At 31.1% G+C, this 18,881-nt stretch overlaps 1 protein-coding gene across 1 annotated transcript; it reads right to left on the bottom strand.

Moving 5' to 3' along the window:
• Window positions 1-5,198: 5,198 nt before the first annotated feature.
• Window positions 5,199-6,080, bottom strand: LOC127129341 (pectinesterase inhibitor 9). Its single transcript, XM_051058555.1, has one exon. The coding sequence runs from the start codon at window positions 6,078-6,080 to the stop codon at window positions 5,373-5,375; it is 708 nt and encodes a 235-aa protein (XP_050914512.1). The 3' UTR covers window positions 5,199-5,372.
• Window positions 6,081-18,881: the final 12,801 nt, after the last annotated feature.

Genomic DNA, 18,881 nt, shown 5'->3' with positions numbered 1-18,881 from the left:
GCCAAAGGGAATTGGACGTGTAGCTTGCAAGAAAAATGCTCATGTGACAAGATTTCAAGTGAATTCTCCAATTGTACCTAAATAATCATCTCTTCGAAAGTACCATTTAGAAAATCCAAGCATATACATATGGGTAATGGTTGGAAAGGTCTTTGTATGAGGAACAAATTTTGTGTTGGACAAAAACTCATTTGGAGTGTGGAAATTTATGAAATTTGAGTTTAAAGTGTGATGTGCAAAACATGTCAATGCAAAGTTTCTAAATTTAGCCAACTTTCAAGCCCTTCTGTTTTGATGATGCATGCTTCAAATGAAAACACCTTCAACATCAAAGTTGTACATATTTTCAATACAATCAAAATGGAATTAAAATTTGCATCATTTGGATTTTTTATTAAAGAGTTATGGGCACTTGAAGGTGGACTTTTTTGACTTTTAATGCATTTGGTCAAGAAGGACCTATAATGTCTTGCATTATCACATGTATTTCCTTTGAGATTTTGAAATTTTGTTCAACATATTAATTGAAGTAGACATATTAATATTTCCAATTAATTTGATCCCACCTTAAAATCATATATAATGAGTGAGTTATGTTCTTGGGAAGTTGACCCAAAATTAGGGTTTTAGTCAAAATGACCTATAATGTATTGGAATGGAAGATGATCTTCCAAGCTTCAAATAAATTTTTGATGAACATTAAAGTTGTTCATATTTACCTTAAGAACAATTTTGATTTTGGAACCATCTCCATTTGACCAACACATAAAAAGTTAGGTCTCAGTGCATTTCAAAATAGTCAGATGAATTGACTGATCAACTTCTCAAGTCTACAACCCATATCTTGATGAATTGATGATTGAGGACACTCAAATAAGTTCAAATATTCATGAAATGATGAATTAAATCACTTCCCTTGATTGTATTTGACCATGGGCTGAGGTTGCTTCATGAGCAAGGCATTGTGGTGGACAGATGAATTAGGGCTTCTCTGGGGAACAATCCTCAAATACTTTGACTTGCTTTGATAAAAAATGATGAATTGAGATACTAGGGAGGCATATTTGATGGATGAGAGCTTTGGGAATCATTACCATGCTTGCTTTCATCTCCTATTGGCTATGTCATTGCATCAAGGACCTCCTAGAAGCTTTTGACCTTGTGATTGCTCAAGCTACAAACAAAAGATGTTAGTGACATATTTTTGTGCTTTTGGTTAGTAAACAAAATGAGAAAAGTAATGATATACAATTCAAGCATGCTTGGTGATCTCAAACCACTCTCAAGGAGATCCCACCCAAAGGCAAAGGGAACCAAGATGCTAAAGATCCTTGAGGCTTATGCAAATGCAATGTTATGATGCTATGAGGGATCTTGGGGACAAAATTGGGGTCTTATAAAACTAACTAAATTAGAGTGAGGATTTAAGAAAAATAATTATAAGTCAAAGGACATACCACAAAGATCTTGGCACGGCGGCGTGTGGCAAACGGAAGGGAACACCGATTCTAATTCAATTGATACCTAAAAGAAAGGGATTACGTTTGTGATTATTCAAAATTGATTTAGAGAAAGTTTTTTATTCTGAATATTTTTTGAGAGAACTTTTCAAGTTTTATTAATTTAGAGGAGAATTGAGAAAAAAGAAGCAAGGGTCGTGAACTCCTAATATATTTTACAAGCGTAGGTTTTACAAGCGGACTTTCTAAATTTTAGCGAAAATTTTAATTATTTATTTATTATGTATATAATTTTAATTATTTATTTATTGTGTATATAATTTTAATTATTTATTTATTGTGTATATAACTTTAAATCAAATCAGGTAAGACTTAAATTTTGGTATCACATTTAATATTTCCTAAAGCAAATATGAATTTATATATATGTTTTATCATTTTATACTTATTTTTCTTAAAATCACGTATCTTACATTAAAACATTTATTTGTAATAAAAGAAATGTACATTAGGCACTAGATTTTTAAAAATGGGGTATTAAAGATTAATATTAAAATTAGAATTTTTATTTTAATTACAAAATTGCCATTATATATAAATTTTATATATTTTTTTAATAAAATACGTAATATATTAATAATTCTAATGTTATTTTTGTACTAGTGATAAAAGATCTATCATCAACGCTCTTAGCATAAACACAAAAATCATACTCGTACTTTATGTACCCAATCGTAAGAATGTATGAATCAAAGAGCGTGTACCATTGCCTTCGAGACTTCTTTAAATCATACAAAAATATATTCAATTTACAAAGTAGTTTGCCATGTCTAATATCACTAAACCCTTATGGATGCTCCATGTATATTTCCTCATCTAGATTATGTGAAGAAATTTTATCTTCACATTCATCGACTATAAATGTATGTCTCGATTGACTATAATGTTAACATTTCCATAATAAAAGTTTGTCTGATGATCGGAGAGAAAATCTCATCATAATAAATCTCCTTATGTTGTGAATACCCGTTTGCTATAAGACAAACCTTAAACTTTTACCCTTTTTTCTGTTACTACCAATTTTCTCTTGAACGCCCTTTTACAACCGAAGGCCCTTTTTTTCTTTAGGAAGCTAAATAAGCTCATATGTTTGATTTTTCTTCAAGGACTATATCTCATCCACCATTGCACTCATCCACTTATCTTTCTCTTGGATATCAATAGTCTCTCAAAAAGTAGAAAGGGTATTCATAACTAGTAAGAAGTGCATAAGTTGTCAAGTCTTCATACCTATATCTTTGGGTGGCTTGGTTGAATGGTGTTATCTATCACATACAAGAATATAATCATGTGCTTTACCTGAAACTTTAGGTTCATGATCAATTTCAGTATCAGAGCCTGGTTCCTCTTGTTGTTTAGGAACTACTTGTATATCGTTCAGTGTTTGTTGTATGTTTCTCCTTCAGATGTTGATAAATCTATTACAATTATCTCCGTTAATATTAAATTCTAATAAAATACAACCTCTCTGATGATTACCATCTTCCCTTTAATCGGATTCGTTAACTTGAACCCCTTCACACCTTTTGCATAACCAACGAAAAATCATTGCGGAAAAATCATTTATGAGAGTCACAAAGTACTTGGAACTACCCATGAATACCTCTTTGGTGGGTCTTCACACGTTAGAATTCACATAGTTTAAAATTCCCTATATTTTGTGTTTTCCAGTCTTGAACAGAAGTATAATACTTGCAAAATTCTAACTTGCAACTACGAACTTCCTTCAGTAGATTTATCTTATGAAGTTCCATCATCCCACGTTCATTGAGATAACCTAGACACATATTGTAAAGTTTGGTTGCATCATTATCAGACTCAACTGATGTAACATAACCTACAACAGTGTTCCCCAACAATTTGTAAATGTTACTTGTAGTCTTCTTTAATCTCATCACAATCAATGCACCATTGTTAACCTTCATAATGTCCTAATCTTTATCAAACATTTAAAAGAAACCATTTCCTCGTAGATTTCTTAGGTAAATCAAATTCTTTTTCAATTCTATAATATATCTGACTTTGTTCAATGTTCGCACACCACCATCGTCCATGGTAATTTGAAAATGTCATATTTCATTGATAGTACATTATCATCACTTAAATAAACAAATCCAAAATTACCTGACTTGAATGTAGTAAACCATTCTCGATGGGGTTTCATTTGGTAAGAACAACAAGACTAAAGAATCCAAGTATTTGTGCACTTGTTGGATGAAACACACAATATATCTGCTTCACCACCAAAATCATTGCTTTGAACGACATTTGTAGAAATGGATGACCATGCTTTCTGTTTGGATAGTCCCGCTTCAAATGCCCAACCTATTTGCAACTATAACACTTAGCTTTTTTACAATTCTTGGATTGATACCTCTTCTTTCTAGAACCTCAATTACCCGTTCCGCCCACAATCTTGATCTCTTTTCACATATAGACTCTCACCTTGAGTCCCTTCCTCTACACATTGTCTTCTTTAAGAATGAGACAAAAATGTAAATTAATCACATAAAGAGTGATAGTTACTTTCCCGTAGGTAAGAGTAGTCAACAAGTGGTCATAAAAATTGGGTAACGAGCAGAGCAAGATAATTGACTTATCTTCGTCATCAAATTTCACTTTAAGCGTCGCCAATTCAGTGATTATATTGTTAAAGACATTTACATTTTGATGCAAATCAGGTACTTCTTGCATCTTCAGACTCTATAGTGATTGTTTCACGAATAATTTGTTCATCAGCATCTTTGATATATGCTGACTCTCCAATTTTTCTCAAACCTCATTGAGAGTTGTCTGGTCCAAGATATGATACATCACATCGTCTGAAACACATATCAGAATCAATCTCGCGATCTTTTCCTTCATCTCTTCCAAATTGGTATTCTACATGTTTTTTAGTTTTGTCTCACACATCACCTTCTATAAACTTTGTTGAGTCAACATATCTTAATCCTCCTTTGCCATAATTTGAAATTACTCGTCTCGTCGAACCTTGTTACTTCGAATTTCGCATCATACATAAACCATACTTTGATACCAATTGTTAGAACAATAACAAGTATAAAAGATTAAATATAAACTAAAATAAAAGACAATGAATATGTTTGATCTTTGTTAACGCAGTTCAATCATTGGTGTCTACCTCTCCGACTGTAGAGCAGTTATAACTTCCTCTATGAAGGTGAGTTTTAGTAAACTTTAATTAAAAATGATTAAATGTACCATGTTGCTAATATATATATATATATATATATATATATATATATATATATATATATATATATATATATATATATATATATATATAAAGTTATGTGATATTCTTTACTTTACTTGCAAGAACTTTTTGAAAACCCAGATTTTATCTATGAAAATTAACTTTATTAACTATAAATAGTAAATATTCTTCTTTGGAGCTAAGAATATTTCTCCTGGACTTTGCTTCAGATAGTATATATTATATTATATGTAGACTTAAACAAATTCTCAAGAATAAATTGTTCTCTTAAAATGTCATTGTCAAACATCAAATGAGAGTTTTGTATCAGGACCAACCTATTCTATAAAAGACTTATTTTTTCCAAATTATCCTTATAATTTGGGACAAAGAGAGTAACAAAATAAAATTGAATGACAAACTAAAAAGAAATTGATATCTAATGGAAACCTTCTTTTTGGACAAGACAAACAAAAACTTCTTTCATTATTGTGATGGATACATTAATTTATACAATCATATATATCACACTTTGTTAAAAACTATCTTGAATCTCACCTTGAGTCTAAAAAAACAAACAAACACAAAAGAAAGTATATTCATCTACATGAACCAAAGTTTTGAGATTCTATTGATTATGGTAATTTCTTGGCGGCTCTAGCAGCTGCTGCTGCTCTATATTTAGCAGCATATCTATGAAACAAAGCAAGTCCATTACTAGTAACCTCAGCAACATTTTGTGCCTTAACCTTAATAGTAGCAGTCCTCTTACTCATCCTATGACCCGGAAACGATTGAACACAATAGCTAGCATCTGTTAAAGCAGTACTCACCCATGTCTCAACATTACTTATATGCCACAACATTTTATCATCAATAATCGTTCCTTTGTTCACTCTACGAAGCTCTTTAATCGCTTGGCTAAGTTGATCAACACTATCGCTGATTTGTTTCTCACAATCTTGCATTGTTAAGTACGCGTAACCTGGTCGACTACCGTTGTTGATTTCTTCGATTTCTTTAACTATTTTTAGTAAGTAACCTCTTGTTTGGAGTGCTTTGGTTAGGCTTACGGAAAGGGCTATGTGAGCTAAGTGGTCAGGTCCATTTATGGTAGAGTATTTGGCGAAAGAGGCTAACGAACGGATGCATAGATCTGGATACCGTGTTCCTTGGCATGAGAACTCTATGTACTCCATTGTTTTTGTTCGGGTTTGAGTTTGAGTTTCTGTTTGAATTTGGTTATTTTGGGATTCATGATGGGCTAATGATGGCTCCTTTCGCGCAAAACATGAAAATATAGAGAGGAAAATGACCATGATTGTTAGGTTTAGTTGTGCCATCTTTTTCTTTGATGATATGTGAAGCTTGAGATAAAAAAAAATCTCTTTTGACAAACAAATATTAGAGTTTTCAAAGGTGATTTTGGTTGAATATAAAATGACATGGGTAATGGTTCTTATATAGAAAGCTTAACTAGGGTTGCAATAAAGAACACTAAGATTACTTAATTAAGATAGTCGGTGAAAAGAATAATTCAATTCTCATTAGCATTAACTATAATGATGGATTAGCTATTAATTATTATAGCTAAATGAAGATGATAATGAATTAATATCTACATCATCTATTGTTTAATCAATATTACACGTTCAAAATAATGAGTTTAATTAGTGCCACATGCAGTAATCAATAATGGTTTTGACCAAATAACATTACCTGTCTAAGCGTAGTGAGGAATAAAAGGGATTATTATTGCATGCATGATGCATAGGAGGGAGACACGCAGAGAAGTAGTATGAATGGGAAAGATTTTAATAAGTGATTATTGATGATTTTGTTTGCTCGTTCATGGTGCAACAAAGAACTTATGCGGCGTTACTAACGGGCCTTTGTCCACCGGAAAAGTATGAAGTTAATATAAAACACATGCACTAATTAAGTTGAAACAATTGGCTGGCGAATCATGATAGCTCCAAAATTAAACTACAATGATGTGTCTTGAAAGGGTTTATAATGGTCGCAAGTGAGCCAAATGTGTTATTAAAGCAACTCTTTAAGAAAGAATTTTATGAGTTATGATCAAATTATTATAATCTTCGTCACGAATATTTTTTTATTAATAAATGAATTTGACGAACAATTGAGAAATTTGAGTTTATATTTTTCGAGTTTTAAACTGATAGGTTGGGATGCTTCAACCACTATTATGGAAAACACATATCATAACGATTGGAAAAAAGATACAACCACGTCCAACCAACCATTATGAAGTAATGTTTGACTATATGTATGATGTTTTCCACTACGGGCGTATGGCCGTTATGATAAACTAGATAGCGCACTATATATCACAACGGTAAAAATATACAATTGTTGTGATATAAAGCGAAAGATTATGGGTTCGAAACACGATGATGACAGGGTCGGCAAAATCATATCGGAGACTCTCTTCTAATTTCATAAATCGACCAAATTTAAAAAAAAAATACAATTATAATAATTAAAAAATATATATAAAAAATACAATTATGTATTAATTTAAAAATAAATTTAGTTATAATTATTTTAAATTTGGATCAATCTTAATTTTTATATGGATTGAGTTTTTATCATAAAATTTCTTTCAACTTTTGAGTTTTTTAATAATATTTTATTTATTTTTATTAATATTTATGAAAAAAAATTGAAAATTTTAAAATTTGGGGCTCTGTGTTGTAGCACATGTTGCACTTGCACAGGACCGGCCCTCGATGATGGTATGGTTTATAATAATTTATGTTATATCTATAACAATGGTTATATGTTCCAACTATGGTGGTGAGTGAAAGAGTTTATTATAAAATATGGGATTGTTTGTTTTTTTATGCCCCTCATTAACCATATACAATCATTCAAATAGATTAATGAGATAATAATTAGAAAAATTAAATTATTCTTGAAAAAAAAACTTAAAAGGTTCAATGTTTTTCGAATTGCATGCATCTTGTTATTCATGATTTCTTCATTAACCCATATAATTTGATTCAATCCTAAATTCTTCAAAGTAATGATGATGAACGAATGTCTTTCACACAAAATTTTATTTCCTCTTTTTTTTTCTAATTTATTTTGTAAAGATCAAAATTTGCATGAAAGACTCAAAATGACATTCATTTATCATCATTGTTTTGAAGAATTTGTGGCATTGAATCAAATTCTAGAAGCTAAAGAGAAAATCATGAATTATAAGATGCATGCAATTCGATAAACATTGGACCGTCTAAGTTGATTTTCAAAAATAATTTAAAATTTCTAATTATCATCTCAAAAATCTATTTAAATGAATGCAAATTCATTGAGGGGTTAGTGAAACAAGAAATCATATATGATATAACAAACTCACTAACAACATGTATCAACAAAAATACCAGTTAACTTACATAGATTGAGAGAACTTGATAACTAACCGTTCTTGGAAGCTATGAAGAGGATAAAGTAGAAGGGAGAGTAGAAAACATGTGTTCACTATGGGAATATTATATGAAAGACTCATTAATATTTCCACATTGAGCACAAGTTCGCTATGGGAATATTATATGAAAGACTCTCTTATTAGATCCATGCACTACTATGCATAATACATCTAATGTCGGTCACAAAATGCATTTAACCCCGGCTACACAGTTGAGGTAACGAAGGGCGACATGAAAAGTAATCATTTGTCACCTCGCTGTTTATAAAACCTAGGTTATAAATTAAAAGGTCTTGAGTTCGATCTTCATCAACTACATATTTTTTATTTTTTAAATTTTGTTGCACGTGCCATATACCTCGTTTTATGTAATAATCGAGGTAATAAGGTATTTATTTACCTCGATTTTATGTAATAACCGAGAGATAAAATCTCATTTTTTGTCTGTATCATTTTCACTGGTATGTATCATATCAATATAAATCTATTAATCAATGAATATCAGATTTACATTGTTTTAAGTCTTAGTTTCACCTACCTGTATCATTTTTTACACAGAAACAACAAAATATGCGACAAAATTGGAATATATCATATCATTTAAACCAATTTTAGGAACTTATGTTATTCTAATCATCAAGACAGAATACACACATATACATATTTCCACAAAACAAATTAAGGAAATTTACACATTTACAACCAAGAAAAAACTATTGTTTTAGAGAATCATAAAAAGATAAAAAGACTTCGGCCCGATGTGATAGGATGTCATCCATATCATCTTTTGAGTAGGATTTTTGGTTGTTAAACTCCTATAATTAGAACAAAAATTAAATTATGATAAACTAACAATAACAACAACATGAACTTAAGAAGATGTGGATTAAGTTAATACCTTATGCTTCCTCCATCCATAACTAATGCTTGTGGAGACAATAGAGAGCATAAAGCTCATAACATAGTATCCACATGAATGGTTGGTGGGTTGTTTTCGCCACTACAAATAATTTTCATATATTTATATCACACTAATACACACAAATAATATAATATCAATAAATGCACATGTAATATACTCACTTTTGGGGAAACATAGAATGACCTTTTACCAAGTACATTATGTTTGAGTGTATTATACTCCTCCATCGCTCTACACATGTCGGTTAAAATTAAATATGAATAAAAACTATTCAACTGTAAAGTTAAAAATAATACTACTTACCCATTTAAAGCGTGAACCGCTTCTTCAGGCAGTTTAGAGTGCAGTGAGCAAAACACAACTATAATATTTTTCATGGGACATATAACAATTAGTTGTCAATGTTCACTGTATAAATATTTAGAATATTTAATATGTATAAAATTTATTTATAAATGAAAACGCAAATTAATATATATTTACTTGCGGTAAAACGGGGCCAAATAACAATCTTTGATGTTCCCTTTCAATTTATCTTTTAAGTAAATAAGGATATTATTTCCTGTCGAACCGCGAATAAGACCCATGTGCGTCTGATCTAAGATGCAATACTTGTTTTGATGTTTCCTTTCAACACATAAGTCATGGATGTACCTGCAAGAGCAAATATTTATGTTAAAGTAGAAGAACGTATGAATATAAATAGAGATCAACATAAAAAGTATACTTACGATGACCAAATTTGTAATACGGAATTGTCTAGGTACATATTTCCCGACAAAAATTCATGGACAGATATCCTAGAAAGTGTGAATAACTGTTATGGATCATGACTTAATGTAATACCCAATAATGCTTCTAGAATACTATTGATGATCATTCTTATTCTCTTAATGTTATTCCCATTTGACGGTGTGGGTTCAATACTGCCTTGGTTGGCAGAAAATTTTTCTTTCGCGCTTGTACCACCCGTAACTTTCTGAACTTCATTCTCTCGAATTTCCAACTGATTTAAACTTTTATAGCTTAATAGACCCAATAAATTCAATTTATGCATCATAAAAACAACATAAATACAATTCAAAATTAAAATATGCAAGCAATAATAACAACAACATACAACTTATACCTCAAGCACATCGCGAGTACACTTCTCAAACTCATTCTCCTTAGTCATCCTCTCTAACTAATCCTTCTACTTCTGGACACTCTCCCGCACCATCTGCAACAACATCTCTCTCTCTCTCCTCCTATAACTTCCTATCCTACTCCTCCCTCCACCTCTTCTTTTACTCCTCAAACTTCTTCTTATCCTCCGTCAACTTTCTATCCTGCTCATCCCTCCACCTTTTCCTCTCCTCCTCAAACTTATTCCTATCCTCCTCCAACTTCCTATCTTACTTCTCCTTTTCCTTCTCCAACTCAACAACAACAATCTATTTAATCTCTCTCTTACGGCTTTTCCCACTAGATGATTTAGATGGTCCAAAAAATGCCTTGAAGGAAACGCATCTTCCAAGACCACGGGCACGCCCATGATGCTCCTCGGTTCTAATCGCTTCTACCAAGATGTTATGACGATCTTGTGAAGTGAATGGGCCGACTTCGGATTGTTCAACCAGATCATCCTATAACATATATGAAATTTCATATTTAACAAATTAATTTAACTAAAATGAATATTGTTAAAACAAGTATCTACTTACAATCCTTAAAGCCACTTCGCGTGTAGCATCTAATGTAAACTTTTTGTCTCTTCTTTGATGTTCCCTCTTCCATTTCTCGTGGCGTGATGGTGGAAATGGAGTGCAATCAAAACTTATAGAACCTCATATATATTCCTCCATTTGTTTTATTTTTTCTTCAATCATCGTCTTTTAAAGTTTTCGATATCCTCCACGAGACAATCTATATGGATAGATATTTCTAGCTTGATTTTCCTTTCCTTTTTGGCTCTTTGCCAAGAAGGCAAGAGTGGTGCGAGACTCTACAAATTTCTCCCAAACATCTTAGTCAATAAATGAATACACATCACATGAAGGATTTTATTTATCGTCACCATGTTTAATATAATCATGGGTGAAGTGTGTTTTAAAGCCCATCCAACGCTCACCACAATATGTAAGCATCTTCTTTTTCACATTATCATCAGCTAGACTAACAATGAACACATCTTATGTTTACACAATAGAGATGTTATTAGTATTAAACAAAAAATAAATGATCATATTGTTGGAGTAAGCCCTAATAGCCAATCATTATTGGTTGTATATGCTTTTGTATCATGACTTTGATATACATTGTTTGTTAATATATATACTTATTAGGCATTGTATTTATTGTTTTACTTGTATATGACACGATAGAGTCCTTAGAATAATTAGTTTGTTTAATGATACATTAAGTGTGACTTAATCGTGAGACTTCATTAAACATAAGAATGTTATTCTTAAAGAATTGGTAGTCAAGCTTTATTGTCAAATAGGAAAACAGTAATGCATAGAGACTATTATGTGAGTAGATTGATGATTGTATCTCATAAGTCATGAATATGAGATATCAAGTCTTCACGTATGTATAAATATTAGGAGTAATATTTATACTGGATTGACCCACCATGAGAATACTATATAGTTTGTTATGTAAGTGTCATAAGTTATTCTCACAGTAATATCAATTATACCACCATTCGACCTGAAACCACTATGGACCATAGATCTGGAGTCGAGTAATTTATTACCATTCAAATATTGTTCGTAACAGGATGACTATAAAGATGGTTTATGGGTACTTTACAAATCATGTTGAGGGACATGAGCGACTTAAATGAGATTTGCCCCTCATACATATACGGGAGTAATATCTGTGGAGCCCTTGATATAGTATGACTGTAAAATGAATGGTCGTGCTCAAATAAGTCGATACGAGATATTGGGCTTATTTGTTGTTATCAAGTATAACTAGGGATCAAGGAATAAAATATTGGATTATACAAGGGTGACACATTATATGCATTGTGTTTAATACAAATATAAAGGTAAAGGATAATTGTACACATGATCATTATCACAGAAAAATTATGTTATATCACATGACATTCTCGATACTTGGGTAACAGTGATGTGTTGCTAGATATCGCTCACTGTTTATAATATTAAATATATGATTCAATATTATTGTCATAGTAAAAAGAACCTACAGGGTCATACGCATAAAGTACTGACAATGGAACAAATGATTAAATTAAATAAGATTTAATTTAATAAGATGTTAATTGTATTACTTAATAAATTAGCGCAAATATAGTTTATTTGATTAAATATGATCTAATTAAATAAATGAGAATTGACAGTTAATTAAATTAAATGTCATTAAACTTAATTTATATTAAATTAAAAGAGTTTAGTTAAATATAATAATATTTTATTTAATTAAAAAAATTTAATTAAATATAATAATATTTTATTTAATTAAAATATTTTTAATTAAATAAAATTGGACTTATTTTAAAAAATACCCAAAATAAGAGCACTAGGATTTTAGTAGCTCTCTGTAAATAGAGAAGCTCTTTCCCTTACTAATTTTTATTGTCAATCTTCTTTAAAAGGAAAAAGACTAACACCGTGTTTCACTTTATATTTGCATAGATTTCGTAGAGACGGTGATATTTAAAGCACACTTCAATATGTAATTCAGAATCTTTAATTTGTGTTTGATTTGTGATTGATGGTTTAATCAAGATCCGATCATCGAGATTATTCTGCTAAGAGGATTAATTTTTGAAAAATCTCTCTTAAATCCCTTTAGTGGTAATGGAGCTTCAGTTCTGGTTAAATCATAAATTCAAGAATAATTTTGTTATTATATATGATTAAAATCAGTTTAATCGCATATAATTGAATTTAATTCAATTTTAATTTCTGTTTGAATTCTAAAACACATATGAATGTTTTGCGGTGAATATTCATTAGAGATGTATCTATGCCGTAAATATTGTTGTTGAGGTATTTGAATTTATTTTAGCGAATACTGTAATGCAACACCAGATTTAAGAAAATTGCAAGTTATGAATCGTAATTGAATAATAACTTTAAAACGTACTATTTGGTCGCATATGTTAGCTTAATATTTTAAAGTTAGTAAAATTTGTTTACTAAGCATTACGAACATTATTCATGATATGTTTTTCGTTAACCTAGCCTTTTGTCGTAACAATAATCATTGTTAGGTTATCCATGAATTGCTTTTGAAATAATAATAATAATAATAATAATAATAATAATAATAATAATAATAATAATAATAATAATAATTTATTATTATAAATATGATAAAATTATAAAATGTTTATTATTTAAAATTAAATATTGGCAACATATTTTGTATAATTTGGATATCGATGTTGATTATTCTTTGGAATCCGACATTTATATGGTGAAGTAACGATACTTCGATTATCCATAAGTTATACAAAAATTAATGCTCAATTTATATATGATATAAATCTTTCTGATGCAACCTTAATATATTTAATATACTATTTTATTTCATTTATTTGATTAGTGTAATGATTGGTATGAGTTTGAATGATCAATGTTTATTTTGCTTCGGAATTCGACATTTATATGGTGAAACAATGACATTTGATCAGTCATATTGAATATTCAATCATTATGTTTTTTATGGTATGAATGTATTGTATTAGGGTTCGTAACAGCGTAAAAGTTGTGATTTTGGGGTTTACAAAAAATATCAAATGTTGATGCGTCAATATTTATAATTTGATAATCTACTATTATTTATTATTAAATTATTAATTATTAAATAATTTAGTATACGATTATGACCTTAGAATTTTTGTGTTTATTTATTTAAATACAACCAGCATGTCGTGATTTATTTTATTTAAATATGACTTGTGCGTCGTGTCATTTAATTATTCTATTTATGTATTTAAATATTGTAACTACTCAAAATTTGAAGAGAAGACAACACCAAATGATGACACCAGTTGAGAAGTTTGAGAAACTTGTTCGTGGGTCAAAGAATTATAATAAATTAATTTATTTAATTCTTTCATTTTAGGTGGTCATAAACGTATTATCAAATTGGGTATTATTTTTTATATGTGATGCATAAAATGTAGGTTTACATGCGAGTGTATGTGATACACAACCCGGTGAGATCAAACTTAAGAAAAAGTCCTCGATTACATATTAAGTTAATTGCTTTCTAAAATTTTAGTACTCATCAATACTAGTATCGAATAATAAGTTTCCCTTAACGCGAGGTGCATGTTTTATATTAGTAAGGTGCGATGGGATAAATGTAATATCCAACTACTAAATTTTCGGGTTTGACTTAACTAAACTAATTATAATAGGATTATATATGTTTAGAAGCAAGAGTTGAGAATAATCCATATGATGGATTATAATAAAGAGTTATCCACTCAACTGATAAAATTCGTAAGTTGTATTACATACAATTGGAAATAGTTCCTATCTAAATTATAGTGTTTTGTGTAATCCGCCTATGTGGACTTAAAACAAAGTGAAACATGGATCTCGACCCACTAAAAAATCTTTCAGTGAGATTTTTCTAATCAAAATGTTGAGGTTCATTTGGTTTAAGTAAAAATAGTGGGAGCATTTTAATAAAAGTCCTTATTAAAATGGTTTAATTTGCGACAACTTTTTTTACACGCTTTGTAGTTAAAACTTATTTTGCATTTTATTTTACATTTTACTGTGAAATATCTTTATGAAGGATGTAAGGATCAGAAACGAGTTTCTGAGTTGGTACAAAAGTTGATAATTATTCTCAAACACGATAAAAATTATATGTTCTCAAGCAACCAATTTTTAACAACCGAATATGATTAGATTCAAAGAATGATACTTATTATAAGGTTCAAGTCGAATGTCTAGATATAACATATCTCATAATTGCAGTCGTTGCGGAAAATGATATGATCATTAACCTCGAGAGTTTTCTTTTAAATAAGAAATACAAGATATGAGAAAGGTAAAACTTTTCAAGGTATTTTCTATATAAGTTAGGAATCCAAATGGATCTAAAATAGTTTTGATATTTAAAATTTGCATTTCTTACAGACCAAATAGTTTGAGATTATCTCGAATAGGTATATTAAATTCATTATGAATGAATTTTAAATATATCTACCACATCTTATTGAAAAGAAAAGAAAGTAGTTTGTGATGCTAAATAGATGAATTATAAAAGGAATGTGATTCATTTTATATTCCTTTTAATTTTGGCAGAAAACACGGTTCTAAAGGAAGACAATGATTTCATGTATTGAAAGAAGCAAATTGTCAATGGTTATCAAAAGAGTCAAAGTAGAAGAAAGAAGTAATACTTTTTCTTCATACATTTAGTTATAGAAGTTTAATTTGTCTACTTCTACATCATGGGTATGTGATACCAGATATTGATCTCACATTTATAAGAATGTGAAAAGTTTTTGAAAAAAGTAAGACATTAATTATAATTTGAGTCATCTTACATCTAGAACGAAACAATGAGTTTTCATTGATTATAAGAGCTTATGGTTAGACTTAGATTAGAGCTTGGAATGAAGCCAAATAATTGTTATTAAGTTTAATTTAGTGAAAGAAACATTAATTCTAAGTCTTGTATTCATAAGATGAGGAGTGCATGTTTTGATAATGGACAATGTTGTTATGATTATCCAAAACGGTGGTTTCTATACTAAATCAAGTAGTGGATTTGAGTTCTACGGTCTTGATAAGCTCATATATAACAAATGTAGGATAGATCAAATAGGATTTGAACCTTGTGTAAAGCAATGACATTAATGTTTAGTCCAAATAAGTGAGAGATGCATTTTCAAAGTCTATGAGAATAGATTGTTGGAATCATTTGGTTTTATATCATTTGATATAAGCAAGTCTTAATTTTGGAAGATATATCTAATGTCTAAAATCATAGACTAAAGTGAAAGGACATATGATATATCTTGATTTTATACATGTGTGATGTATATGAACCTCTAAACATATTTGCTAGATAAACTTTATTTCTCTTACTTCATTTATATTACTGACAAACTCATTAACCATGGCTTTGTGTATGTGACACGAGTTCAAATTCTTTTGAGAAGAGTTCAAGAATGATGTAGAAGGAAAAACTTGAAAAAGTATTAAGACCATACGAATTGTTCGTTGTGGTAAATACATATATAAAGAATATAATGACCATTGAAATTGTATTATGTTTGATATTGTTCAATCTAATATTGATCAATTATATCTTTGTGGCTCTTTTTTTTATAAATTATTTTACATACAATTATTCATATCCATAACCAATTCCATTTAAGGTAGTCATAGAGACGCCATATTTGATATGGAGGTAAGAGTACCCAATTTGTCTTTAAGATCATTTGGGTTGTAAGGTTTATTAAGTAAACTTGATCACAATCTAGATGAAGATGTATTTATGGATGTGTCCTAATGAAAATTAGGGACACATATTGTATAACACTTTCTAGGACAAAATTGTTTTGTCGCTAGAACTGGAGTATTCATTTAGAGATATTATGTATCTAAAGGAGCCAGTGAGAGTGATATAGAACTTGAAGAAATTTAAGCACTAAAAAATACATATCTTTATGAGACTGGTGTAATACCCCAAAATTTGCCCTTCAATTTTCCTGAAAAAAAAATAAAAAAAAATAAAAAATTAATTAATTAATTAATTAATTAAATAAAATAAATAAATAAATAAATAAAATATAACAAATTATTTTGGACTTGGGTCTCCCTCATTTGAGCCCACTACCCACGAAAATCAGTCTATAAATACTGAAGTTTCAGTAGAGGAAAACACACATGGAGTTACACTGGGAGATTCACTGGAAAAAGATAGTGAGAGAAAGAAGACAGAACAAAGGGGGATTTTAAGGAGAAACAAAACACTATGAGATTTCCTTGGAACAAAACCCTGAGGAAAAAGATAGTGAGAGAAGACCTGACAGAGAACTCAGAGCAGCCTCCAAACCCTGAAGGGAACTCAACTTGTAAACCTCACGGGTGCAACTCAATTTCAATCAAGCTCTCCAATCAGGTTTGCCCTATATCCATCATCTTTATGCCTTTAATTTGAATGCTCTAAATGTATGAGGTATTATGGGTGAATTTGATACCTTTTTTGTGAGCCTTTTGTGAATTTTGATGGAATTATTCATGTGGTTACATTTTGATTTAGGGGCAACTCTGGGTTACCCTATTTTGTTTCTCTAACCTGTCTTTGCGTTGCCATGACATTGTTTTCCCTGGATTTCACCTTGTTTGTCTAACCTTTCTGTTGAGTTTTCGCTAGGGCTCACATACTCTTGCAGGGATACCATCCGGAGGTTTATCCTGATTAATCGTATTGACTGATTTTCTTTGATGGTCTAGCTGGAGAGATCTCAGGGTTGCTAATCCTTTAATTGCTGTAACTTCGGATCTTTATCCGTGTGGTAATTTTTTCCTTTTCTCGTACTTTATCGCTTTCTTAGCTGGAAGACCTCGATAGGAGGCAATGTTTGGGCCCCTTGGTGGCATTTTACTTTGAGATACATGTTTTGTGTTTTGTATTCATATCCCCACAGGTAGCGCGGTTCCTTCGTCAAGGACTGCCTGTTTGCCCTCGAGCATCCCAAACCCTAAAACCCAAAGCAACACGTTTACTCCTTCTACTACAGGCGAGTAAGTCTCCAAAGGTCGAGCATCCGGTAGATTGCGTAGTGACGTCGTTCGCCCAAAACCCAATCCATAACCCCGTAGTTAGCCGAACTACGGCTTGCTCTGATTCTCATTCCAGATGAGATACGTAGGCATAAGACGCGATGTCTTAGCGAGCACACATCCCCCCAACCCATAGGTCAGCCGAGCTACGAAGACTCTGATTCTCATATTCAGATGAGATACGTATGCAGTTGATGCAACATCCGCGCGAGTCATTTTCATTTAACCCTTTTTTGTTTTTTTTTGGCAAACAGCACAAGATAAACCCACACCCTTTAGACAAGAACTACAAAAGTGGATCCCGTAGAGTACTACGGATGCGTAGGGGTGCTAATACCTTCCCTTCACATAACCGACTCCCGAACCCAAGATTTGGTTGCGAGACCCCGTCTTGTCCTTTCCTTTTTCAGGTTTACTTCGAGCGTTTCCTTTCCCTCCCTTGGGATAAATAACGCACGGTGACGACTCTTCTGTCATTTTCTTTCGCCGGTTGTTTTTTTTCGCACTGTATTTTTCAGGTTGCGACAGCTGGCGACTCTGTTGGGGATTTAAGAAGTTGACCTCTTGCTGGTCCATCTTCCCTAAGCGAGTCCCTCCTAGCTTTTGTAGTTTGTTTGTTTATTGGGTGTTCATGCTTTTGTACAGTTATTTATTTACCTGCTTTACCTTATTACATTGTGTACATATCATTGTTGTATCTGTTGGCTGGCTATGGTTGCTTGGTGATCTTTGTGAGATGAGTTCTATACCCGAACTCGAGTGCACTTAAGATAGGAGAATGGCATAGTCCTGTCAACTTGTGTGGAGTATTCCTTAGCGAGTTGACTTGCAAGCCCATTCACTTGGTGGAGGTCATGTTGAGATCAATAATGTCACATAAGTAATAAGTTGTGGTTAGACATTACTTGTTCCAATATAGACCTAAGAAGCCAAGGACCTTAGTTTACCAAACCCATCTTGGCCTATTCGTAGGACGTAGTGCGAAAGTCGT

Source organism: Lathyrus oleraceus, chromosome 3 (genome assembly GCF_024323335.1).
Source record: "Lathyrus oleraceus cultivar Zhongwan6 chromosome 3, CAAS_Psat_ZW6_1.0, whole genome shotgun sequence".
Lineage (NCBI taxonomy): Eukaryota > Viridiplantae > Streptophyta > Magnoliopsida > Fabales > Fabaceae > Lathyrus > Lathyrus oleraceus.
This window is presented reverse-complemented; position numbering and strand designations above follow the sequence as displayed.